Here is a 24,858-nt window from a genome sequence, read left to right as displayed (position 1 = left end):
AACACCCTATATAAGGGACAAAGCCTTCATTTTTCACCCATAATTTTCCCCAAAAGTTCAGCCAACATACATGGGTGAGTGTGTAACATAAAAGTGAGGGATTGGAGTGATTTCAAGTGATGGGATTATATACGAGGCTCGAGAAACGTGCAGCTGTGAGTGTAGTCTAGTTTTGCGGTGAATTTTGGCTTGGATTCAAAGTGAATATTGAAGATATTGCTGCTCTAGCAAGAATAAGGTATGAATCTCTCCTTTTTGATATTGATTTCGGTTTACTTACAAAGATATAGTTATTAAATAGTCGTATAATGAATTGGTTGGTTGAGAAATTGGGAAAACATTATGTGGGATATTTTATTGATTATATTGATATTAATAATGATGTTGTTGATGTTGGTATTGGTATTATTATTGTTGGTTGTTGGTATTGTGAATTCGGGCTAGGGATATAAACGGGGGGAGATGCGCTAATTTTATTGCATTCTAAATGGATTTAAATTGAAGGCTTAAGATAAGAATAGAAGCGATGAGCCTAACAATAGTATGAATGGTTTATATGTAGATTTGCGAGCTTGGAAGGATAAACGTTGAGTAGTTAATGAGACCAAAAGGTGTGTAAGGCTAATCCCTTTCTTTCTAAAGGCATGATTCTCTTCTACGAACCATTGCATGAACTCATAAAATCCTCGATTTCCAAGAACGTTAAAAATTTATGATTCTCCAAGTTTCTATGATGCTAAAGACGAATGTTTTCTATAATGACCATGATGACGATTATGATGATCCCATTTCTGGAGATTCCAAAGTTATGGTTTTAATGTCATTATGGGTCGAAATGGGTTTTGCATTTTATTGATTATATTTGTTGATGTTGATCTCATCTTATGATTTTTTTCTTTCAAGGTGAGATATATGCATGATGATAATTCCATAATGAAAATCGGAGGTTACCGATCTTTCGTCACTCCGATATATTTTATAGATTTTATTTGGGCTCTTTATATCATGCATGCTTATATATATATATATATATATATATATATATATATATATATATATATATATATATATATATATATATATATATATATATATATGTATGTATTTTCTCACACCGAGCTATGTCATAGTCGGCCGGGTACGGCACCCATTGTGCAACCAACGTCGGTTAAGTATTACACACCGAGTCCCGAAAAGTGCCTGGGATACGTTACACAACAGTCACAACGAAATGGCCGGGTAAGTTATGGTGATGATATATATATATATATATATATATATATATATATATTTATGTATGTATGAAAAAGTTTTTTTCAAAAGCTACATGTATGACATCCGCCTTATGAGGCATCCAGATGTACAGATTATCTCTCTTATTCTATGTTACCTTTCATATCTATATTATGTTGTTATTCATGTCTCACATACTCAGTACATTACTCGTACTGACGTCCTTTTGTTATGGATGTTGCGATCATGCCCGCGTAGGTCGGAAGTCGCCCGGCTGAGCCCCGGCGCGGTAGGATAACCCTTTCGGCGGCGATCGATGCGCTCCACTTGGTTGTGGCTATGCTTTCTTTTGGTATGCCATTTTGATTTGTACATATGAGTATGACGAGGCCTTGTCTCATTCCCTCTAAATTTTATGTCCCATAAAGGTCTGTAGATAGTTGTAAGTAGTTAGGAAGTTATTTAGTCTTGTTGGCTCTTATTTTTGTTATACAAAGATATGTAACAACTAAATAGCGGCATTGGCGTATATATATATATATATATATATATATATATATATATATATATATATATATATATAGGTTATGAGTTCTTAGCGCAGAGTCGATTATATTGTTAGTACAGAAATGTATAATTCAGTTAAAAGTCCGATATAGCTACTACGTTTCGGGAGTTTCGGTACGAATGTAAGGGTGCTTGATCAGAAGAGGTCGAGCACTCGACACGACTCCTCAGTTTAGGGCGTGACAAATGTCATCTAAGTACACTACAACAAAGTCATCTAGGTACTCAAATAAAATATTGTTCATCAAATTACAATAGTCCATGTTAGTCAGCCCAAACGGCATTACAAGAAATTCATATGAGCTATATCTAGTGACACACATTTTTTTGACTTACACCCTCTGCTATTCTTACTTGCCAATACCCAGACCTGAGGTCTAACTTAGTGAACCAGTTCGCCTTGCCCAATCTGTCCATGAGATCTTGCACTAATGGAACAGGATACTTGTTCTTCACAGTCACTTTGTTCAACGCCTGATAGTCTACACACATTCTCATTGACCCATCCTGCTTCTTTTGAAATAAAACAGGTGCACCATAAGGAGCTTTTGAGGGTTGAATCAGACCCGCTTCTAGCAACTCATTCAATTGTTTCTGCAATTCAGTCAACTTTATAGGAGCCATTCGATAGGGAGCTTGTGCAGGAGCAATAGAACCTGGCAGCAACTCAATCTTATGATCAATATCCCTCTTTTGGTGGAAACGTTTTAGGGAGTTCAGGTGGCATAACGTCTTTAAATTCTCCCAAAACTTGTGCCACACAATCAGGCATCTCCACCTTTACATCAGGTTTTATCTCAACCAACGCAGCAAGGAAAGTTTCTTCACCTTTTTTCAAGCCTTTCTCAACCGAAATAGCGTAAAATAATGGGACTCTTGTACTTACTCAATTTTTCTATACCTCGCTATATGGATGAATAGGCTTTATGAAACCCGCCATCTTGTCTTTCATCACCATAACTATGTCCAAATAGGGCATTGGAATGAAGAAATTCTTCCTCAAGAAATCGATTCGAAGTATCATAATGAAATCTCCCAACGGGATCACCATCATCGTTTTTTCTAGCCCAAGGTCCAGCAAGTACCTTCACATCATACGCCATACCTTCAATCAGTTGGGCCACTTAGTTCCAGTTTTCATATAATTCAGACTCTTTGTCAATTTGAGACCGAATTTTGTAGCAAGTTTGACATCAATAAAAGTGTGAGTAGCTCCCCCACCGTGTTCACTAATGAAATATGATTGTTAAAAGTAAACCAAGTAGGTTTGCCAAAGCAGCAACTACAGCACCTTCCTCATTTGTATTTACATTCCCTGCAAGCATAGTATTCACCTTTTCATGATTTGGACAACTCTTGGCCAAGTGAGGCTCACCACAAGTCCAGCAACCTTTGTCACTTGCTGAATTTTTCTTGTTCTTAGAATTTCCAGCATCCGCAACAGCCTTCCCTTTTTCAGCACTCTCTTTTCGCCCTTCCTTCCTCCAATTCCCCTTCTTTTCAGTCTTTTTGTTGGACTTAGAAAAAGTAGGAATTTCGGATGGAACTCGTGTTGAGCGAAAATCCACCAACGAATCTGCCGCTGCAATTGCACTTAGGAGATCTTTCACGTTCTATCTCCTAAGTTTGTTTTGGGCCCATGCTTGCATCCCATAAATGAAATTGTGCAATTTATCTTCATCGGACATATTTTGGATATCCAACATCAAAGAAGTAAATTCTTTGATATAATCACGAACAGAACATATTTACCTTAGTCTTTTCAAGCGATCCCTAGCAATCCAAGATGCATTGCTAGAAAGGAACTGGTCACGCGTTTCCTTTTTCCATTTGGCCCAAGGATCAATCCTTGGCCTACCAGCACCCACATCATCTACATCCCTGGTCCTCCACCACAATTTCGCATCACCAGTCAAGTACATAGTTGTGATACTTAACTTGTTATTGTCAGAAATACGGGCAATTGTGAAGTATTGTTCCATATCCCACAGAAAATTATCCAATTCCTTTGCAGATCTTGAACCAGTAAAGGCTTTAGGCTCAAGAATGTTTACCTTGGAACGTTCATCATGGCTTGAGCCAGAACCAGCCAACGCCCTGCGCAGCACCATTACTTCCAAGCTCAAAGTATGTTGTTTTTATTGCTGCCCAGTTGTTTGTTCGTCGGATGTTGCTGCAGATTTGTTTTACAAAAATGTGGTTAAGTTCTTTGGGGTACCAGCCGATATCATCGGTGATAGGGATACTCGGTTCACGGGTCGATTCTGGACTGCTTTGTTTAACATGATGGGAACTGATTTGATATATATATATATATATATATATGTACCTATTTTCTAACACTGAACCGCGCTATCATCGGCTGGGTACGGCACCTATTGTGCACACCACTGCAGTTGAGTACGGATAACATCGAGCCTATATGGTCGAGTACGGATAACACCTAGCCTACATAGTCGGGTACAGATAAAACCGAGCCTATAAGGCCGGGTACGGTATTATATGTATATGTATGAAAAATGTTTTTTTTTAAAAGGCAAGCATGCATGACATCCACCTTAAGAAGTATTCAGAAGTACAAATCGATCTTTCTTATCTTATGTTATCTTCATATTCGCATTATGTTGTTATTCATGCCTTATATACTCAGTACATTATTCGTACTGACGTCCTTTTGTTTGTGGACGCTGTGTTCGTGCCACCAGGTAAACAGGAAGACGGTTCAAGCCCTTAAGCTAACTTCTCAAATGGACGATATGAGCACTCCATTTGTTCCGAGTCGGTACTAGTTGGTATGGTTCTTTTGTGTACAGATGGGTATGGCGGGGTCCTGTACCGTCCTTATTATATTATGCACTCCAATAGAGGCTCGTAGACAGATATGCATAGTTAGATGTTCTATGACCTTCTCGGTCCTTATTTTGTTGTATCATTATATTTTGATAGCCTTATCGGCTTGTATGTTTAGGTTCAGCCTAATGACATATATATATATATATATTATCTTTTAGGCTTGTGTCCCATACAGCTTATGATAGCATGATGGCCCACTTAGGTATGGATACGAGATGCATATATGTGTTGTGGTGCTCGGTAGGTTAGCTCCGGGTGCCCGTCATGACCCTCCGATCGGGTCGTGACAGATTCAGCCATTTAGTTGGTTTGCTTGGTCATATTTAGTCAAGCATCGAGTGTCGTGTTACGTACAGGCCCAGGTTCGGGGCATGACACGGGTTTTTGTCAATTCAGGTACTTTCTTTCTCTTTACGTTCGAGGACGAACGTTTGTTTAAGTGGCGGATGATGTAACGACCCGTTAGGTTGTTTTGTGACTTTGCCTCTTTTTCCCAAAATGACCTTCCCACAGCTTCTTTATGGTATATTTGATCTTAGGATTTGTTAAAGCAATGGTTCCTTGAGAAAATGGTGGTTTTGGATTTGTTTTGGTGAAATTGGAGTTTTCTACGTTGAAGAAAGAGATGTTTAACCAAAGTCAACATTGGGGGTAAATGTGTTAGTTTCAAAGTTTCATCGGTTCCATAAATCCAGAATGTGATTTTTGACTTAGTCGGACTGTTGATTTGAATCCTGAGGCGTTCGGGTGTGATTTGGGTCATTGGTTGGGAATATAGGATTTTGATTAATTGGAGTTGAAATTGGTCAACACCGAGCAGGGATGAGCAGTGCAATTCCCGAGGAAATGAGCGGGTTTTGGATTTATTTTGGTGAAATTAGAGTTTTCTAAGTTGAAGAAAGAGATGTTTAAAACATTGGGGGTAAATGCGTTAGTTTCAAAGTTTCGTTGGTTCCATTAAATTCAGAATGTGATTTTTGGACTTAGTCAGACTGTTGGTTAGGATCCCAAGGCGTTCAGTTGTGATTTGGGTCGTTGGTTGGGAATAAAGGATTTTGATTAATTGGAGTTGATCTTGGTCAACACTGAGTCAAGACAACCCCGTGTGATGGTTTTGAGTGCGCGAGCAGATAAGTTTCCTATTTTAAGATTGATTTTCATATTTGGTTTGTGTCAGGAGGGTCTGGGATGAATTCCAAGGGTCAATTTCAAGTTTGAAAAACGCTAGAAAAATATAGTGTGTTGTTGTTGGTGTGCTTAATCGCGGACATGCGGGCATGTGCCTATGATCATGATGCTACTTTCGTATTGGTCATCGCGATTACGAAGGTAAGATTTCGGGGTCCCGCGATCGCTAATAAGGGAACAACTAGGTAGAAACTTCAAACCCCAATTCGAACTTAAACATTTCATTCTCATATTTGGAGCTTGTGACCTCGTTTTGGAGAGATTTTGGAGGGGTTTTACAAGATTCTTCACGTGGCTAAGTTTCTAATCCTCCTTTTATCATTCTATTTGATTATTAGGAATTCCATCATCGAAATCATGATTTGAGATAAGAAATTGGGATTCAAGAACCCTGTGTTGAAAAATGAGGATGTCTCCATTGACTATCTTTGATGTTGGATCTGGTTCATTTTGTGGTATTTAGACTTCGTAAACCATGGTTAGGATAATTTTGGGGCAAATTTATAATTTTGCCTTCGAGGCTCGGGATTGTTGTTTTGGTGACTTTTTGGGCCTGAAACTTTAATATAGCAATATGGGTGTCTACGAGCTCGTGTTCTGACGAAGAATCCATATTTGAACAGATTGGGATCATTCGGAGGCTCTACAGAAGGACAAGGCATCGTTGTGAATTTCATACTCCAAATCAGGCAAGTTGAGACCTTACTTGACTCAAGCATTGTGGTTGGTTAAAATTGACTAATAAAGAGCGAGTAATGGAGTAACTAAGGGGGTCTTGATACTTGTGAGGTGACGAGCACTTGTATGCGGTACCGTTGGCATGTTATGGGTGATTGTGTAGTATAGAGTTGTATAGTCGGGTCTAAATGTCATACTTTGGGTATTAGCTGATAGCGTAGATTGTGTACGTGAATATGATTGGGCATGAGACCCCTTATTTATTGCTTCTACAATTAAACTTTCTTATTTGTGATTATGTATTTCCATCACTCCTAAATACTCGTATAAAAGTGGAAAAGAGCTAAAATTGAGCCTCTTTTTTTTTTTTAATTTAATTTTATTATATAGCCTTGTTGCTTATTGTTGTGCTTTTCATATTCATGCTTCATATGGTATCTCTTGCATATTACACTTGAAGATATATATGCGATGCCCGAAAGGAGATGGTTTTGGATGGAGTGGTGCAACTGGTAAAAGGCCTAATTTTCTAAAGACAAATAATGAGAGACTTATTAGCTAAGTATATATGATATGAGCCTGATTGGCTGAGTAATGAGATTGGAAGCCTAAAGTGGCTAAGAACCCCAAGGAAAATGATTTCGGGTGGTGTATGGACCTCGCGAGTGCCCCATGGCGCATCCCTATGAAAGGAGTGTGTGTATACCAGTGATGGAAGGGCCTTGTATTGCATTGCATTTTGCATATCATATCATCGTATGAACTTCTTGTTGGATGACTTACTTGAATTACTGATTGAAACGTACTTATCATGCCTAGTTGATTATTTGAATAACTTGTGAACTTGGAGGATTCTCATACTTAGGGTTGTACCTTATGAATATTTTTATGTTGGACTAACGACGGTTAAGCGTGGAAGTAAGCAATCGGAAGACCAACCCTCGTCTTTGTTTTAGTTTAGGTTCGGTCGACGATGTTGTTGCGTAGACGTTGATTTTTCATACTCACTCTACACTTGTAGCACCTTTTTGTGTGAAGATTCAGCTCCTAGCACGAGCGGAGCGCGAGACTTCACTGCCCGTTGAGGAGTAGACTTTAGAGGATTCGGGTGAGCTACTAGCTGATCCGTGGCACTAGATTCTTCTTTTATCTTTATTTTTGTCTTTCTTTATCCTAGACAATGTATTCGGGCGTTATCCCAGACTTGTATTTCTATTCTAGTAGTTCTTGTACTAGTGACACCAGGTTTTGGGAATTTGTACTAGACAATGTATTATTGTCGTCGTTGTTGTTGTTGTCGTCGTTGTTGTCGTCGTTGTCGTCGTTGTTGTCGTTGTTGTTGTGGTTGTTGTTGTTGTTGTTGTTGTTGGTTGTTGTTGTTGTTGTTGTTGTTGTTGGTTGTTGTTGTTGTTGTTGTTGTTGTTGTTGTCGTCGTCGTTGTCGTTGTCGTCGTTGTCGTTGTCGTTGTCGTTTGTCGTTGTTGGGGTTGTGGTTGTGGTTGTGGTTGTTGTTGTTGTTGTTGTTGTTGTTGTCGTCGTCGTCGTCGTCGTTGTGGTCGTTGTGGTAGTTGTGGTCGTCGTTGTCGTCGTCGTCGTTGTCATCGTCGTTGTCGTCGTCGTTGTCGTCATTTGTTGTTGTGGTTGTTGTTGTTGTTGTATTCATATTACTATTATTGCTATTATTATTCCGCATGTTTTACTTGATCAATTTATTCAAATGAGTTGTGGATGGCTTATCTATTAGGTGGGAGTAGATGCCTTCATGGCTTTTAGAAATTGGGTACTGACATGAGCTTTGTTAGTTTGTTTAAATGCATTTAAAAGAAAAGGGTCCAGCTCGATGAAACATTGCCTCTTGAGATACTACATACTTTTATCCAGAGGCTTTTGATGATAAAAAGAATTTTTGTTTTCATCCTGCCTCTCGGCACTTCTCTTCTGTGCAACCTTTTTTGAATTTACATCTCTTTTAATTTAACTCTAAGTCTGATCTCCAATTTTTCATGTTATTTAGCTGCCTGAGCACTTCCGGTACAGTTTCTCACATAAATCTTTAAGCACTTTACTAGCTCTTATATAAATAAAATTTCACCCGAATGAACTTTGGTGGTTGGTTCTTCACAAATGAATTATTGTATTACTTAAAACATCGTCAATTCGACTCAATGTTCACAACCCCAAAGAAGGAATAATCATCGCTATTACATCCCAAAGCCCTTTGAAATTGTTTGTCTTCGTGCAATATGTTGGCCTCCAAATTTTTGCCTCAGACATAGCCGTCCAAGGACTTGAAGCGCATCTCTTATCGTATTGACTGTTCAAAGTTATTGTTACTATACTGTGAACAAATGCTATATCCGAACTAGAATAAGAAGTGTTATTCTAAAATAAAGTTGTCTGGTGAAGTCGGCACATACATGCAAAGCACATGTTGAGAAACTAGTAGTTTACTTAAAGTGGGAACAATCAAAGCTAAAAGCTTACAAATTTACCCATAAAACTTTTGAGTGACAATTTTTCCCTTTAACCAAACATTACTTAAAAATAAATTTTGCACAAAGTTATAAATAGACATTCTAATAAAAAATAACAAAAACTAAGTTTAATTGAAACAAATACAAACTACTTAATAAGAAGGGGATTTTCATCTTAAGAGCATTAAGAGCTTTATGTTGTTCATATACTTCTATCCTATGTATTGCTAATAGATAAAGGTGTCAACCGGTTCCAACCGGAACCGGTTATGGAACCGGTTAAGGAATCGCTCGGTTCCGCAAAACCGAACCGCTTAACCGGTTCGGTTCACGGACCCGGTTTACCGATTTTAAAACCGGGAACCGGTCCGGCTTGGAGTGTTTTAAAATATTTTTTTTTTTTGTTTTTTGTATTATATATATATATATATTATAGTATTTATTTGTATATTGTATGTATATTTACATATGTTATACAACTTTATAATTAAATTTTAAATATTTACCGACTAACGGCCTAACGGCATAGTGTTTTTCGTATACATATATATGCTTATATATATACGTATCCTAATATATAGTATATATACTTATTCGTATACTTATATATATGTATAACTTAATATATATACTATATATATGTATAACTTAATATATATAATAAATATATGTATAACTAATATATATATATAGTATATATATATACTATATATACTATATATACTTAATATATATACTAAATATATGTATAACTTAATATATATACTACATATATATGTACTTACATAACTTATATATATATACTAATATATATAGTATATAACTTATAACTATATATACTTATATATATATACTTAATATATATACTATATATATGTATAACTTAATATATATACTAAATATAGGTATAATTTAATATATATACATATATACTATATATACTATATATACTTAATATATAATATATGTATAACTTAATATATATACTATATATATATATAAGTTATACTATATATATATATATAGGTATAACTTAATATATATACTATATATACATATATACTATATATACTATATATATAATAAGTTATATATATGTATAACTTACATAATATATATAGTATAACTTAATATATATATATATATACTTATATACTATATATACTTATATATATGTATAACTTAATATATATACTATATATATGTATAACTTAATATATATACTAAATATAGGTATAACTTAATATATATACATATATACTATATATACTATATATATACTTAATATATATACTAAATATGTGTATAACTTAATATATATACTATATATATGTATATATATACATATATACTATATATACTTATATATAGGTATAACTTAATATATATACTATATATACATATATATACTATATATACTTAATATATATACCTAAATATATGTATAACTTAATATATATACTATATATATACTTACTTATATACTATATATACTTATATATAGTATATACTATATATACTTATATGTTTAAGTATTATATAACTTAATATACTTATATATATTCTTAATATATTTTAGGTATATTCCTAACTTAATAAAAGAAAAACAATTCCTAACTTCCAATTTTTTTTTTTTTAATTTTCACCAGAGTTTTAACCGGTCCGGTTCGGTTTTATAGGTTTAACCGGTTCGGTTCTAAAATATTGAACCGGCCATTAAGCAATTATACGGTTATCGGAGCCTGTTAACTCTGGGGTTTACATCGTTAGCCCAATTCCGGTTGCCCGGTCGGTTACTGGGTTAAAAAACCGGTTAGCCCGAACCGGTTGACACCTTTACTAATAGACGCGTTTCGTTCCACAGACTATCTTGCATAAAAAATATGTAAGTTCTTGAATTAATCGCAAACACAAATGTGATTTGGTTAAATGGTCCACAGTCACTACCGCTAAGCAAAATGGTGGCCTTGGCATACAATAAATCAATCCCAAAAATAATGCTTTATTAGCTAGCACAACGCAGAGAATGATACAAAATCCTTCTTCGTGCTACCACCAAGTTGTTAAATAAGTCCCTTCGCTCACTTTTAGCATTCAAAGATTCCAAAAAATAAATTTTCACTTTTACTTGCCACTTTTAAAGATATTGGGCGATAAGACAATTTATATTTTTATATTTTACCTTCATGGTATTACTCTCACTTCAAATCATTTTTGAAATCTAATAAATATGTGCACCAATTAATATGGGCATATTGGTAAATTATACACTCTATTTATTATTTCTTAAATAACGTGAAAAATTCAAAGTGGATAAGTAAAAGTGAACGGAGGGAGTACTTCCATAGACATTCAATAAAAATTGGCCTCACTTCCATGCGAAAGCATTCAGAACGGATTGACTTTATGTCAACTAGGTATTCGCTGGCATATCGGTGATGGTCGTTTGATAAAATTCTGGACCGACAATGCTATACCATTACGAAAGCTTATAGAAGGCCCAATGCCCAAAAACACTCAAGACGCGCTATTTCACCATCCATAAGTCTACTGAGTATTACCACATCGCTTGCGAATTTCCAGTCAACGTTCTAAAGTACATCATCATATTATACTAAAAGTGGAAAAGATTTTATCTTTAAAGTTGAATTATAATTTTGCCCTGCATAACTTATACACTATTTCTAATTATTTTGTACAAGAATATAAATATTTATTCTAATGACTACATATCGATACTGTACATTCCATTCATGACAATAGCTGGAATTTTCAGTTTCAAAGTATCCAGATGTGCTTTACATTACTATTATATATAAGAGGGAATGTGAGGACTTTTGTAGTCCTCACAATAATTTCCCAAATTTTTAAAAACTTTTTCATTAATTACTTTTATGTCCTAATTTTATTTATTTAAGTCTAATTTTTTTGTTTTTTGTTTTTAAATTTACTTTTCAAATTTTATCGTTCTTGACTGTGAAATCCTTACAATAATTTTCAAATTTTTTTAAAACTTTTTAATTAATTACTTTTTAGGTCGTAATCTTATTTATTTATGTCAATTTTTTTGTTTTTGTTTTTAAAGTCTACTTTTCAAAAAATTTCATCGAACCTCCTACCTCATTTTTCCGTTCTTGATTTTTTCTGATTGGTCTTCGATATCCGCATTTGATCCCAATTAATCCAGATAATTCGCACCGCATCGCGCCTATTCGGGGGAGCGCTTCCTCCAAAGATTTTTTTTTCATATCCATGTTCGAACCCTTAATCCCTAATTAAGAGAGGGCTTGGTAAAATGCAACCGTCGCACAAGTTAAATTATGTATTTGTCTTAAAAGTTCATTAACTATGTATAGATTATTTATTTAGAATTAAATAAATTTTAAAATTAGGATACATAAGTTATAATGTCAAATTAAGTTCCAAATTTGATTTGCATTAAATAATTTCATCAAAATGGAAGTTAAAATATTAAAGGAGTGGAATGAAAATTTTGCTTTTATTTATATAGCTACTTGCCGGAATTCAATAGTATATGGTTCGTAGTTGTTGTTATCAGACACTTGTACTAACACAAATTATATTTCTTTAGTTAAAATATCCGCTTTTATATTGAGTTTTGGGCTTGAAGATTTTACTCATAATAACTAGTTATGCAATAAAGATGAAATCAAGTAAGTCATGTGAATAGGCTATATTTTCTGTATCCCAATCTTTTCGAATCCTCAACCCAATACTTTCACCAGATTAATTCTTTTCACTTTTCATCTTCTATATAACTTTGCAGTAACTCATTTCTTCATTAGCCATTCATTAATACAAAAAAAAAAAAAAAAAAAACTGTAGAATTTAAGAGTCTATTATATTAATGTAGGCTAATCCAATAAATATGTGAAAGAGAAGCCCAAAGAACACCAACCAAAAACAACTATATATAAAGGTAAGAAATGGTTTTCATTTTCCTTCAAGGATGCCTTTTCGTCTAGCAGATTTTTTTTTTTTTTTTTAATTTTCCATTTTCGTTTTCAATACAAAAGTAGCGGAAATGCTAGGTGAATTACAAGCGCTGCAATCACCTTTACTGGAATTCAAGCTATGTTTTTTCTATGAGTTCAACTGAGTCGAAGTTACTTGAGAGTTGTTCTGATTCTGTAAAATAGATGTAATTGTTGGTTGATAAATGAGTACCACACACATACTATAACATCACATTATGTATGTATTCGTGTAAAATATCTTTTATGTAACTTTCCTTTTGTGTCTTTTTTGGAACTCTGGACATGATCTTCTGCAAATTAGAGTTTATATAATTTTCCATAGTTAACAGATTTAAATTGTGGTCTATCCATTATTATTTATTGTTCATTCTCCTTTATTTTCTAAAACTCTTATTGTGCTTCAGATGGTAATGTCTTAACACTTAATTGCTTTGCGGAATGTCCTCCTCCTTAGGCTTCTTGTTTACCTCATTTTGCATGTAGAGAAAGTTGAAAATTAAAAGACCTTTCCAAATTAAATTAGAGACTCTTAAACACTGGGAGAAAAAGGACAAAATGTTTTTAAGAGACACTAGATTTGCAATTTCAATAGAGAACACGCGCGACAGAAAAGACCAAATTTATCTTTTCGTTAAATGCACAAATAGAAGTCGGATAAGAAATACTTAAGACGCGTTTATGTTTACTTGATTTTTTTTTCCTTCTCTTTCCGCTATATATACACTACAAGAAAAACTCGTATCTACAAGTATTATGACGACTTGAGAAAATTCATCAATGTGGATGAAATGAGCACGAAGTAAAAGATAAAAAGATTTAATTTTGAATTTGTGTTATTTGACAAATACTTGAAGAATCATGATTAAAGAAATTAAAGTTTAGAAATATGTGTACCATTTCAATTTTTTCTTTTACGATACAAGATTTTTAATATGTATCTTGGGATAAACGTGCAACGCACGTTCCCAGAGACTAGTACATTAAATGTATCCATCTCCACCAGGACTCTTTAAGCTTAATACAGATGGAGCAATCTCCCAACAAAATGGGTCCATAGGCGGTGGTGCGGTTTTTTGTGATAATTTATGAAATTGGATCCTTGGATAGTTTGGATATGCAGGGAATATTGCACCCTCGAATAGCTCTCAGGAAAACGACTGGCCCTGTTCCATGGCCTCAAACTAGCGCGTCAACGGAATCTTACACCTCTTCAAATAAATCTTGAAGCAAAGGAAGTTATTCACAACCTATCTTCTCTCCACCTATCTTACACCTCATTTCTAAATGATTGCAAGTACTTGCTCCTCACTTCTAAGCGATTATAGGTACTTGCTCAGAAGGCTAGATGATCCCTTGATGGAGCATGTCGACAGGGAGGGTTGCAGACAAGCTGGCGCAATATGGGTTGTATAGAGCTCCACACCAATGCATTACTGTGTTTGAAGAACCACCACTTTTTATCAATTAAATTCTGCAAGATGACAATGGAGGAAAAACTATGCTTGCGGCATGGACTAGCAAAAGCAAACGCCCAAGAATTTCTCCCTTGTATTCTGTTAAGTTGCCGCTCCTATAACCGCTTTTATACATACTCGCCAACAAGTCCCTTTCTTTTTGTATCATACCATGCTTCCGGTACTTTTGGAACTTAAGTACATATAATCTTCTGGACCAAAATAATTAAACAATTATTAGAAATGCGAACTTAAAAGTACAAACCAAATTTGCATTAGTTACTCATTGTGGGTTTCACTTGCAAATAAATTAAAGAGGTCCCAATTTGCGAATTGATGTTTGTTAAATAGTGAACAAAATTAATTTTGGACTGGAAAAACAAAACAAAGAATTTAGAGTTACACTTGTAGTTTGAATGTGTATTTCTCATTAAAAAAAAAAAAAAAAAAAAAAAAAAAACAGAGTGTCTTTCAGCTTCAACTTTACTTTTCACTCACAAATTTTCAACCTTTATAATTTAAGTTGAATGTATATTTCAACTTCTGGTTTTTTTTTTTTTTTTTTTTTTTTTCAACGTGTTCGTTTTCCACATCGTGTTCTCGACTATATGGATTAGCATTGCGTAGGGCCAATCAGGGGAAAGCGCTTCCTCCAAAAAAAATTCATACCTAAGGTTCGAACCCAAGACCTATGGTTAAACTTAACTATTTGGTGGTGTATATTTCAACTTCCAACTTCACTATTCTAATTTCATCTTTCATGTGCTCTCGCTCAAAAACTTTTTTCCTTTTTAGTACATCTAGGATAAATATCACCTTTTTAAATTAGGAAATAATTTAACGTAAATTCCTCATTTATCCTTAATGAGACTTTTCTAATCTCACAAATATTTTATTATTGAATATATAAAACTACAAGTTTTGAAAGTCTTCTAACCATCCAAGTATTATGAACATGTTCATGACCAAGTCTTAAAAATCATTATGTTTTTTTCTTAAACTACATGTTTATTCAAACACAATCATTTTTAACGATTTTTTTGTCTTTTAAATTTCGTCTTCAAAAATATATTTTAAACGGAAAAGGGCCAAATATACCCCTGTACTATTGGAAAAGGGTCAAATATACCCCTCGTTATACTTTGGGTCCAAATATACCCCTACCATTATATTATTGGTTTAAATATACCTCTCCTCCGTTAAGTTTATCCAAGGTAGACATTCAATCCTACGTGGCACTAACATTTGATGAGGTGGATGCCACGTGGCATGCCATCTCATCGCCCCTCACCCATTATACCCCTTCCCTCTATTTATTCTTTCACCACTAAAATTATCTTCCTCTCCACCACCATTACCGCCACTATAACCATCTCTATATCTAAAAAAAATAAAAAAAATGAGTTCGTATAACTAAGACAAAGGAAAATTTAGTGCTACCTAAGCTATCCACTATGAACAAGCTTTAACCCGTATCCCCACAATCATAATTGCAAGATATTAACGAGTTCAATTTTAGTTTCTATTGAATCCATACTTTTAAGAATTTGAATTAAGAATTTAATTGTATCAAAAAATTATTAGATTTAACATGATCCAATCAATAAGGCTGCATCCATCCTCCACTGAATGTAAACAAAATAGGAAAAAACATCAATGCATAAACAGAATAGGAAAAAACATGGGGAAAGAACTTTCGTTTTTCCATTTCCTCTTGTTTCCTTTTTCTTTTGGTCCATACTTTCCCCATCGGCGGGCCTTCATCGGCCAACTGCTGTTTTCCCCTCTATCCATTCCTATATCTTGATAAAATTTCATAAACGTGGTGCTTAACCTAAATCGATAAAACTTCTACAAAAACAGTTCACAATGTTTAGTTAAGCTATTCACAATAGCAAGTAAATGTTACTAGGCTTAAAAGTTTCTTCTTTCTAGTTAGATAAATAAATAGAGGTGGTCATGGCGGTGGCCGGCGGTAATGGTGATGAAGGGAAAGAAAATTTGAGTGGTGGAAGAATAAATAGAGGGGAGGGGTATAATGGGTTAGGGGCAATGAGGTAGCATGCCACGTGGCATCCACCTCATTAAATATCAGTGTCATGTAGGATTGAATGTTCACATTGGACAAACTTAATGGAGAAGGGGTATATTTAAACTAATAGTATAACGATAGGGATATATTTGGACTCAAAGTATAACAAAGGATATATATTAACCTTTGCTGATAGTACAGGGGTATATTTGGCCCTTTTCCGTATTTTAAAACGGTTATATCAGCACGATGGCAAGATTGTCCCCTTCGTACTTTTGAGTATCAAGTTCTGTGAGGCTTCCAAAACTTGTATACCGCCTTATCCAAAGGAACACATCTTCCCACTATTGTAATTATTTCTTTCCAAAACACTATCCTCTTTGACAAATAATTGACTTCAAATGGCTTCCAATCTTGTAAAATTCCATGCACAATGCATCCAAATTCCCCACTCATCATTCCACTTCAACCTCACCAAATTCCCATACGCAAAATCCTTAAACTCTTTAGGATCAACACAACAACTTAACAATCTTTATCTCTCTTTTACCTTCACAAAACCCTTAAAAAAGTTCCAAATTTCACCTCTTCAATGTTCGCTCTCTTCTCCTACCCCACCTGCCAGCAAAGAAGATGCAATTTCCCAAGCAAAATTATCTCTTTTTAGTACTTTAGAGAAACCACTTAACAATCCTAAACTCATTGGAAAAATCAAGAAACTCAAACAACCAAGATTTCGTGTTGAAATTCCAGTTGTTGATGACTCACCATCTGCAATATCTCAACTTGCTCTTGATATATTTGGAAACATACCCTTAAAAAAGAAAAGTCCAAAAATCAAGATTCTTCTTTTATGGCCTAATAAAACCTTAAAACAAGCTGCAGAGATAGTTTTTGAGAAGAAATATTCAAACCCCATTATAGAAAATTTAGATATTTCATCAAATATTGGTGAAATATCTGCTGATGTATTGGTTTTTATGGCTCCTGAGGCTTCAAGATTAAGTTTTATGAAGGATATTTCTGATGTGTTTTACCCAAAGCCTGTGGTGATGTTTAATCCTAAATGGGGTTTTGATGAAGAGAGTAGTTTTGGTGAGTTAAGTGGATTTGTGAGTTCTTTTGAGGTTGTGTATTCATTTATGGGATTGGAGGTTAGAGGGATATTGAGTAATAGAAAAGGGGTGATGTTTAGATGTGTTAAAGATGGTGTTTTGAGTGGCGAGAATTCGAAATGGTACGTGTTTGTTGAAGAAGATGGAGAGTTGAAGGTTGTTTCGAGGTTTAAAACAAGGCCATCGATCGTTGAAGTTGAGAATGTTTTGTATAACTTGATGGCTATGAATTCGCCAATTACAAAATCGGCGAAATTCTTGAAGGATTTGGTGTCAAATGTAAGGGGGAAAAAGTAAAGCGCAAAAATTCAAGGTATCAGAGCTGAAGTAGATCACATCTTTTTTAATTGTAGTTTTATTTGTTTTATTTATACCCTGTGTAATAAAAATTATTCTGATTGTATTGGATTTAAGATAGAGAACGGAGAGGAGAGGAAAGGGGTGACTAACTTTAGCATGCACATGGTTTTTTTGAAACTTTGCAATCTGTCATTTTTTTAATCCTTATGAATAATTCTGCATGATATATCTGAATCCACTCTTTAACAGTTTATTGAAGATGATGCAACTTTTTGGTCATCTGTGTGAGCATTCTTTGGTGAGAACATCGATTATCATTTGTTGTATAACATCTAAACTACTGAATGAAATAACATTATAGAACCATAAATCCAAGAAGTTATGAAGATTCCGAGGGTGCTTGGATGGGCTTAAAAGCTGGTCAAACTAGCTTTTAAGCCCTTTTTCAGTTCGTAGAATATCAAGCCCGTCAGGCCTCGTGATGTTTTCATCTCTGCTCTTGGATTGGAGACCTTCTAGTCATTTGAACTTTTCCCTGACTTATGTTCTCATTTACAATCACCTTCCTGAAGTAATTTCAAGATGCTATAAATGACAGCTTTTGGTATATTTATCCTAGAAGTCAAGGTATTTGCTCCAGAATGGTTGAAGTTTGTCGCAATGTTGAATATCTGCGATGCTTGTATAAGTCTTAGTACCCGAGTCCTAGCATATGTTAAAAGGGATCAATAACATGGACATGAACAATATAATCAGACCAGGGGTAATGACCTTACCTGCCACAAACTCGGTCTGATTTTCTGCACGAAAAAAGGAAACTCTACCAGAGGGTGATCCAGTAAGTGGTTCGAGTAGTTCTAAAGTTGTATTTGTTAAAAGAAGCTGGGTTCTGTCTATAAACAAAACATTAAAAAGGTTATAACACTTTTCAGAATGCATTTCTTCAAAAAGATGGCATTTGATGTCGCTTGTATTTTTACTTCTTCGGGCTCAATAGTGGCATACTTGACTTATATTTGTTTTCCTCCATGCTTTTTTATATCCCATGCGCATTCAGTAGGATCAAGGGTCTTTTCTATCAGAGGATGAGAAAACTTCAGGCAGCTTTTAAAGTGCTTTGACATTAAAAACTTATTTTCCTCCCTGCACATTTCCACAGCTCCGTTCATCTTTCCATTCATTTCAACATCCCACAGAGGTGAAAAATCAGTTTAAGCTACAATGTTATAAATTAACCCAGGAAGACTACCTTATCAAGAGTGGGGAAACAGGGGTATATTCTTACTTTATAGAAATATTTCAACTACTTCAGGAAAAAGGAGGAATGCATGTTACATTCATGCATCTTAAGTAAAAGACGTCTACCTTAAGATTTCAAGGCTTACCTCTATAAAATGTATTTTTCTGTGGTTCATCAGTGAATTGTATATGGGACTGAGGTCTTGTAACTTTTGCTGCAATGATGTTGGCTCTTAACTGTCCCCTTTTTTTTTATTGGGGGGCCACAAAAGCAGATGACCCTCCCTTGAACTGTGACCTTGCCTTTTGGTATTTCTCCATTTGATTCCATAACTCAAACCATCCCCTTTGTGAACTAATCTAAATTGTGCAACCATTTAACCTCAATGATAGAGAGGATCAAAGAATGCAAAGAAAACCAAGCTTGCATTGGTGAATAGGTTCTCCTATCTGTTATTATGTGAAGGACAACCTTCTTTTAGGTGCAAGGATTTCTTGAAAAGTGATGATGCAACAACAGAAGCAGCATCAACATTTGCCGGAGGCAAAGACGAAATTGAAGTATGACTTATCAACTAAGGCAGGGACAAGTTCTTGATGGTGACTAGAACTAGCGTTGGCATTGGTTGAATGTTCATGTGCTAGCTTCAGAGAAAGACAGCGCATCTGTACGGGGTACAGGTATTGTTGACTTTTTGGTTTTTTTAGTTTTTATTCAAGACTGACCTGCAAGAGAATATGCACTTATTAGGACGTAGCACTGATGCAACCACACTACGACCATTTGTGCTTTTAGCTTGTATGTGGGATGTCATTTTTCCCTTGAGTGGCTGTAGTTTGCATTGTAGATATCTCATGGTCTTTTGCTTCATGAATTTACTTGTATGTGTTCTAGTTATTTATTTAGAGGACAAGGGAATTAACCAATTTAACTGTCTTGTCGGCAAATGTGGTCTACGACATAGTGTGGTACACAGATATATTTGAATTATTCTAATTATATACTGGTTCGTGGAAGGCACGATAGGAGCATAATAACATAGGTTTAAGCTTGAATGCAAAGGTATCACATCTGGTTTCTTCCCCCAAGCAACCTGCATGAAATGCATCAGGTTTCTTGATTATGCAAACAGCAAAACGGCTGTTCACATCAATGAAAGAAAACAAAAGAGAAAGGAAATGATGGTTTAAGACTTTAAGTGCTAAGATATCTTTATCCGCAAAACTAGAACTAACAATTTTTGATTGAGTCTTATGAGCGAGATCTCTAAGTTTCTTACTTTTAACAAATATTTTTCATCGGTAGATGATTTCTTTTGCATCATCTAATTAAATCCATGAAGGAACTCTGTTTATTATGAACAAATAGATACTATTAGTAGGCTGATATTCACTATATTTGTAATAATCAGGTTTGTTCACTGTGAACATATTATTTCTTTATTAGTACAAGTTGCCACCAACTCGAACAGCAGTACTTCTAGGGAAGCATGAATAGATGATCACGACGTGTGATGCACGTGTTTTGTGATTTCCCTCTGTGTCTAGACGGTTGTACAGGAACTGATTGTTGACTACACTGCGCTCTTAGCTCTCCCTACCCTTACCAATAGCCTGGTTAAATACATTTACGAGAGGATTAATGATGTCTAACCTCCTCTATACATAGCTTGTGTTTCGAATGATCATCCTCATAACATTACAAATGTCTATATTTTCAACCAAACATGAGCTTAAGTAATCCCACATTTTATCCAGGATTATTAACCCTTATCCCACGAATCAAACGACCTCTGCAATTGATATCAGGTATAGTCTAAAGGACTTAGCCATCTCCCAAACTAAGCCAATTGACTCTTGACCTTGACTTCACAAGACATCTTTATTTTAGATTAACACTTCTTATTCTAGTTCGGATATATCATTTGGTCACGGCATAATAACAATAACTTCGAACATTCAATACGATAAGAGATGCGCTTCAAGTCCTTGGACGGCTATGTGTTAGGAAAAAATTTGGAGGCCAACATACTGCACTTAGACAAACAATTTTGAAGGGCTTTGGGATGTAATAACGAAGATTTCTCCTTCTTTGGGGTCGTGAATATTTAGTTGAATTGACAATGTTTAAGTAATACAACAATTCATTTGTGAAGAACCAACCACCAAAGTTCATTCGGGTGAAATTATTTACGTAAGAACTAGTAAAGTGCTTAAAGATTTATGTAAGAAACTTTACCGAAAGTGCTCAAGCAGCTAATAACATGAAAAATTGGGAGATCAGAGTTAAATTAAAAGAGATGTAAATTGAAAAAAAGGTAGCATAGAAGTGAAGTACAGAGGCAGGATCAAAACCAAAAATTTAAAAATTATCATCAAAAGCCTCTGGATAAAAGTATATAGTATCTCAGGAGGCAATGTTCTATTTAGCTGGACCCTTTTCTTTTAAATGCATTTACACAAACTAAGAAAGTTCATAGATAGGAACCTATTGAAAGCCACCGTGTAATTTCACAATTATAGAATTTCTTTCAGGGTTACAGGAAATTTGTGGTGCAACTAGTTGGCAAAAGAAGCTGCCACATGTTTGAAAATGACTCCAATTAATGGTACCCCCTAGCCTATCCAGAGACATGTCGATTCCATTTAGCATATTCTTCATCCTCCTCGTAAATCTCATTGCTTGCATCGTAGCTCCATAGTAACTTGGTGACTAATTGATTCAATTTTAATTTCATGAACCGATATATATATATATATATATATATATATATATATATATATAGAGAGAGAGAGAGAGAGAGAGAGAGAGAGAGAGAGAGAGAGAGGATTCAAAATAGAATTTGGGCAATTTTTTAGGACAATTTGTAGGCACTAGGTGATTTGCACCATTTATGAGATTTTTTTTTTCTTAAAAAAAAAACAAACATGTGACATGAGCTCCAAGACGGAGGAATTGTAAGTAGAGAATGCAATTGTTGGGGGGAAACAAAGGAACAAAGAGGAGGGTTTTATAGTTGCTCTGAGGAGACATGGCATGTAGTTACCTATTAGGTTGTTTCGACATTTTTATCTCTTATTCCCTAAATGATCCTTACCGTAGCTTTAAAATGATGTTTTTGACTTGCGGGGATGAGTGACATGATTTCTGAGGCAATCAGTGAGTTTCGAAAAAGAAAAGATATTTTGGAACTCCTTAAATTAAGAAATGAGAATGGCCGACCAAAGTCAACATTTGGGGTAGCGAGTTTGGATAGTTTCGTTAGGTCCGGAACGTGATTTATGATGTAGTTGGATAGTCAGAACGGATCTCGAGGGGCTCGGGTGTGTTTTGGACTCTTAGTTGAGAAATTAGCTTTTGTGATGATTTGGAGCTGACTATGGTCAACATTGGGTCAAGACGATCCCATATGAGTATTTTGAATGCTCGAGCAGGTTCGTAGCATGTCTTATGACTAAAATGCATATTTGGGTTTGTGTCCCGGGAGTCCCGAATGTGTTTCGGGTCATTTCAAGTTTGGATAACACCAAAAATTCTGGTGTTCAGTTGCTGGTTTTATTCTACGCGTTCGATGGGGATATCGATTGCGGTGGGCCAGGTCGCGTTCACAAAAGGCAAGTGTTGGTGGGGTTGGGTTTTGGTCTTCGCGGTCATGTGGGAGGTCCTGCGAGTCCAAAGAAGGGACTGTTCCTTGCAATATTTAATTCCAAAATCGGGATTTGACATTTCATATCATATTTTGAGCAAGAGACATCGTTTTTGGAAGATTTTTGAAGGGTTTTTTTAAGATTCATCGTGGGCCTAAGATTCTAATCTCCCTTTTATCATTCTATCTTCGATTCTTGCAGGATTTCATCTTTGAAATTATGATATGGGTTGGAAAATTGAGATTTCAAAGCTTTAAGTTGAAAATGTGTAATTCTTCTAATTAGAAGCCGATTTGAAGTCGGATATGAATCATTTTATAGATTTAGACTATGGGCTATGAGTAAACTTATTTTAGGGCGATTTTTACAGTTTTTCCCTCCGGGGCTTGGGATTGCCTTTTTTAGTGACGTTTTGGGTCCGAAATTATACCATAACAATATGGGTGTCTACAGACTCATATGCTAATGTAGAATTTGTATGTGAACATATTGGGATTGTTCGGAAGCTCTAAGAAAGGGCAAAACTTTGTTGTGAGTTTCGGACTTCAAAATAGGCAAGTTGGAACTTTACTTGACTCTATTTAAAGTGTGAGGTTGGTAAATTGACTAATAAAGAGGGAGCTGTGGGTAAATAAGGGGTCCCGTACTAGTGAGGTGATGAGCACTTGTATTGGGTACCGGTGCCATGGTTCGGGAAGTTGTTTAGTATTGAATTGTTTACTTTCCTTGTTTGAATGCCAAAGCATGTAAGCATTGGCTGATAGCATGGATCGATTGACGCGAATCGTGAGGTGAGATATGAATCTCTTATTTGATTTTTTTTTATACTATATGCCTTTCTTACTTCTTGATTATGTATTCTCATCACTCCATAATATTCGTTTAAGGATAAAAAAGAGCTAAATTAAGCCTTTTTACTTTATAGCCTTGTTGCATAATGTCATATTCATGATTTCATATGGTATCTCATGCATATTACACTTGAGGATACATATGTAATATCTAATGGAAAATAGTTCCGGACGGAGTGATGCGGATGATAAGAGCCGAATTGGCTAAAGACAAGTAAATATAGCCGAATTGGATAAGTGTTGAGACGAAACCTAAATTCGAGAACCCGGTGGGATTTGGCTCTGTATGGTGTATGGACTTCACGAGTACCCCATGTGTCACATATTCCATATTACGGAGCGTGTGTATACCGCTTTGCATTTGCATTTGCCTATAATATCATATCATTCATTCATTCCTTACTGTTGACTTATTGAAGGATCATATTGAAGGATCGGTTGAAATGTACTGGTCTCACTTGATTGAGTAATTGAATACTTGTTGAATTAGGTGAAAATTCTCATATTTTACTCGTTAGATTGAAAGTATGCCTTTTTGAACTAATAGCGGATAAGTGTGAAAGCAAACATTCGGAAGACCAACCCTCATCACCGTTTTAGTTTAGGGTCGGTCAATGATGATGCTGAGTACACGTTGATTTTCCGTACTCACTCTACACTTGCTACACCTTTTTATGTGCAGAGTCCATCCCTTGTACCAGTTGAGCATGAGGATTCACCAACCATTGAAACAACCATTTAGAGAATTCAAGGTGGGATGTTGCATGAGGATTCACCAACCATTGAAACAACCATTTCGAGAATTCAAGGTGGGATGTTGGCTAATCTGTGGCACTGGATCCCTTTCTTTTACTTTATTCCTGTCTTTTTTCATTCTTAGACAATATATTAGGGATGATTATTTAGACTTGGACTTCTTATTCTAGTAGTTCTTGCACTTGTGAAACCAGGTTTTGGGTGGTAGTACGTATATTTATGATTATATGACTATTATGACTTTGTAATGGCTTTATTTACTTCTTCCGGATACTCTACTTTGAATTGGCTTAATCGGTTGTAGCTGGTTCGCTTACCAGGTGGGCGTAAGTTTCTTCACTGCTTTGGAATTTGGGTCGTGACATGCCAGAGATAAAGCGAATCCAAAACTATGAGATTGGGAAGCTTGAAAATAACTTACTTATTGTTTTACAATTAGATCGCATCACATTAAAGTTTGACCCAACCTAACT

General features: G+C 35.2%; 1 protein-coding gene and 1 pseudogene across 1 annotated transcript; one reads left to right on the top strand and one right to left on the bottom strand.

Annotated features, from left to right (window-relative positions):
• Positions 1-16,737: 16,737 nt before the first annotated feature.
• Positions 16,738-18,142, top strand: LOC132031342 (uncharacterized). Its single transcript, XM_059421262.1, has one exon. The coding sequence runs from the start codon at positions 16,878-16,880 to the stop codon at positions 17,886-17,888; it is 1,011 nt and encodes a 336-aa protein (XP_059277245.1). The 5' UTR covers positions 16,738-16,877; the 3' UTR covers positions 17,889-18,142.
• Positions 18,143-18,901: 759 nt separating this feature from the next.
• LOC132032083 (probable galacturonosyltransferase 12) lies at positions 18,902-19,796 on the bottom strand (annotated as a pseudogene).
• Positions 19,797-24,858: the final 5,062 nt, after the last annotated feature.

Source organism: Lycium ferocissimum, chromosome 9 (genome assembly GCF_029784015.1).
Source record: "Lycium ferocissimum isolate CSIRO_LF1 chromosome 9, AGI_CSIRO_Lferr_CH_V1, whole genome shotgun sequence".
Classification (NCBI taxonomy): Eukaryota; Viridiplantae; Streptophyta; class Magnoliopsida; order Solanales; family Solanaceae; genus Lycium; species Lycium ferocissimum.
The sequence above is the reverse complement of the archived record's forward strand: the minus strand, read 5'-3'. Positions and strand labels throughout refer to the sequence as shown.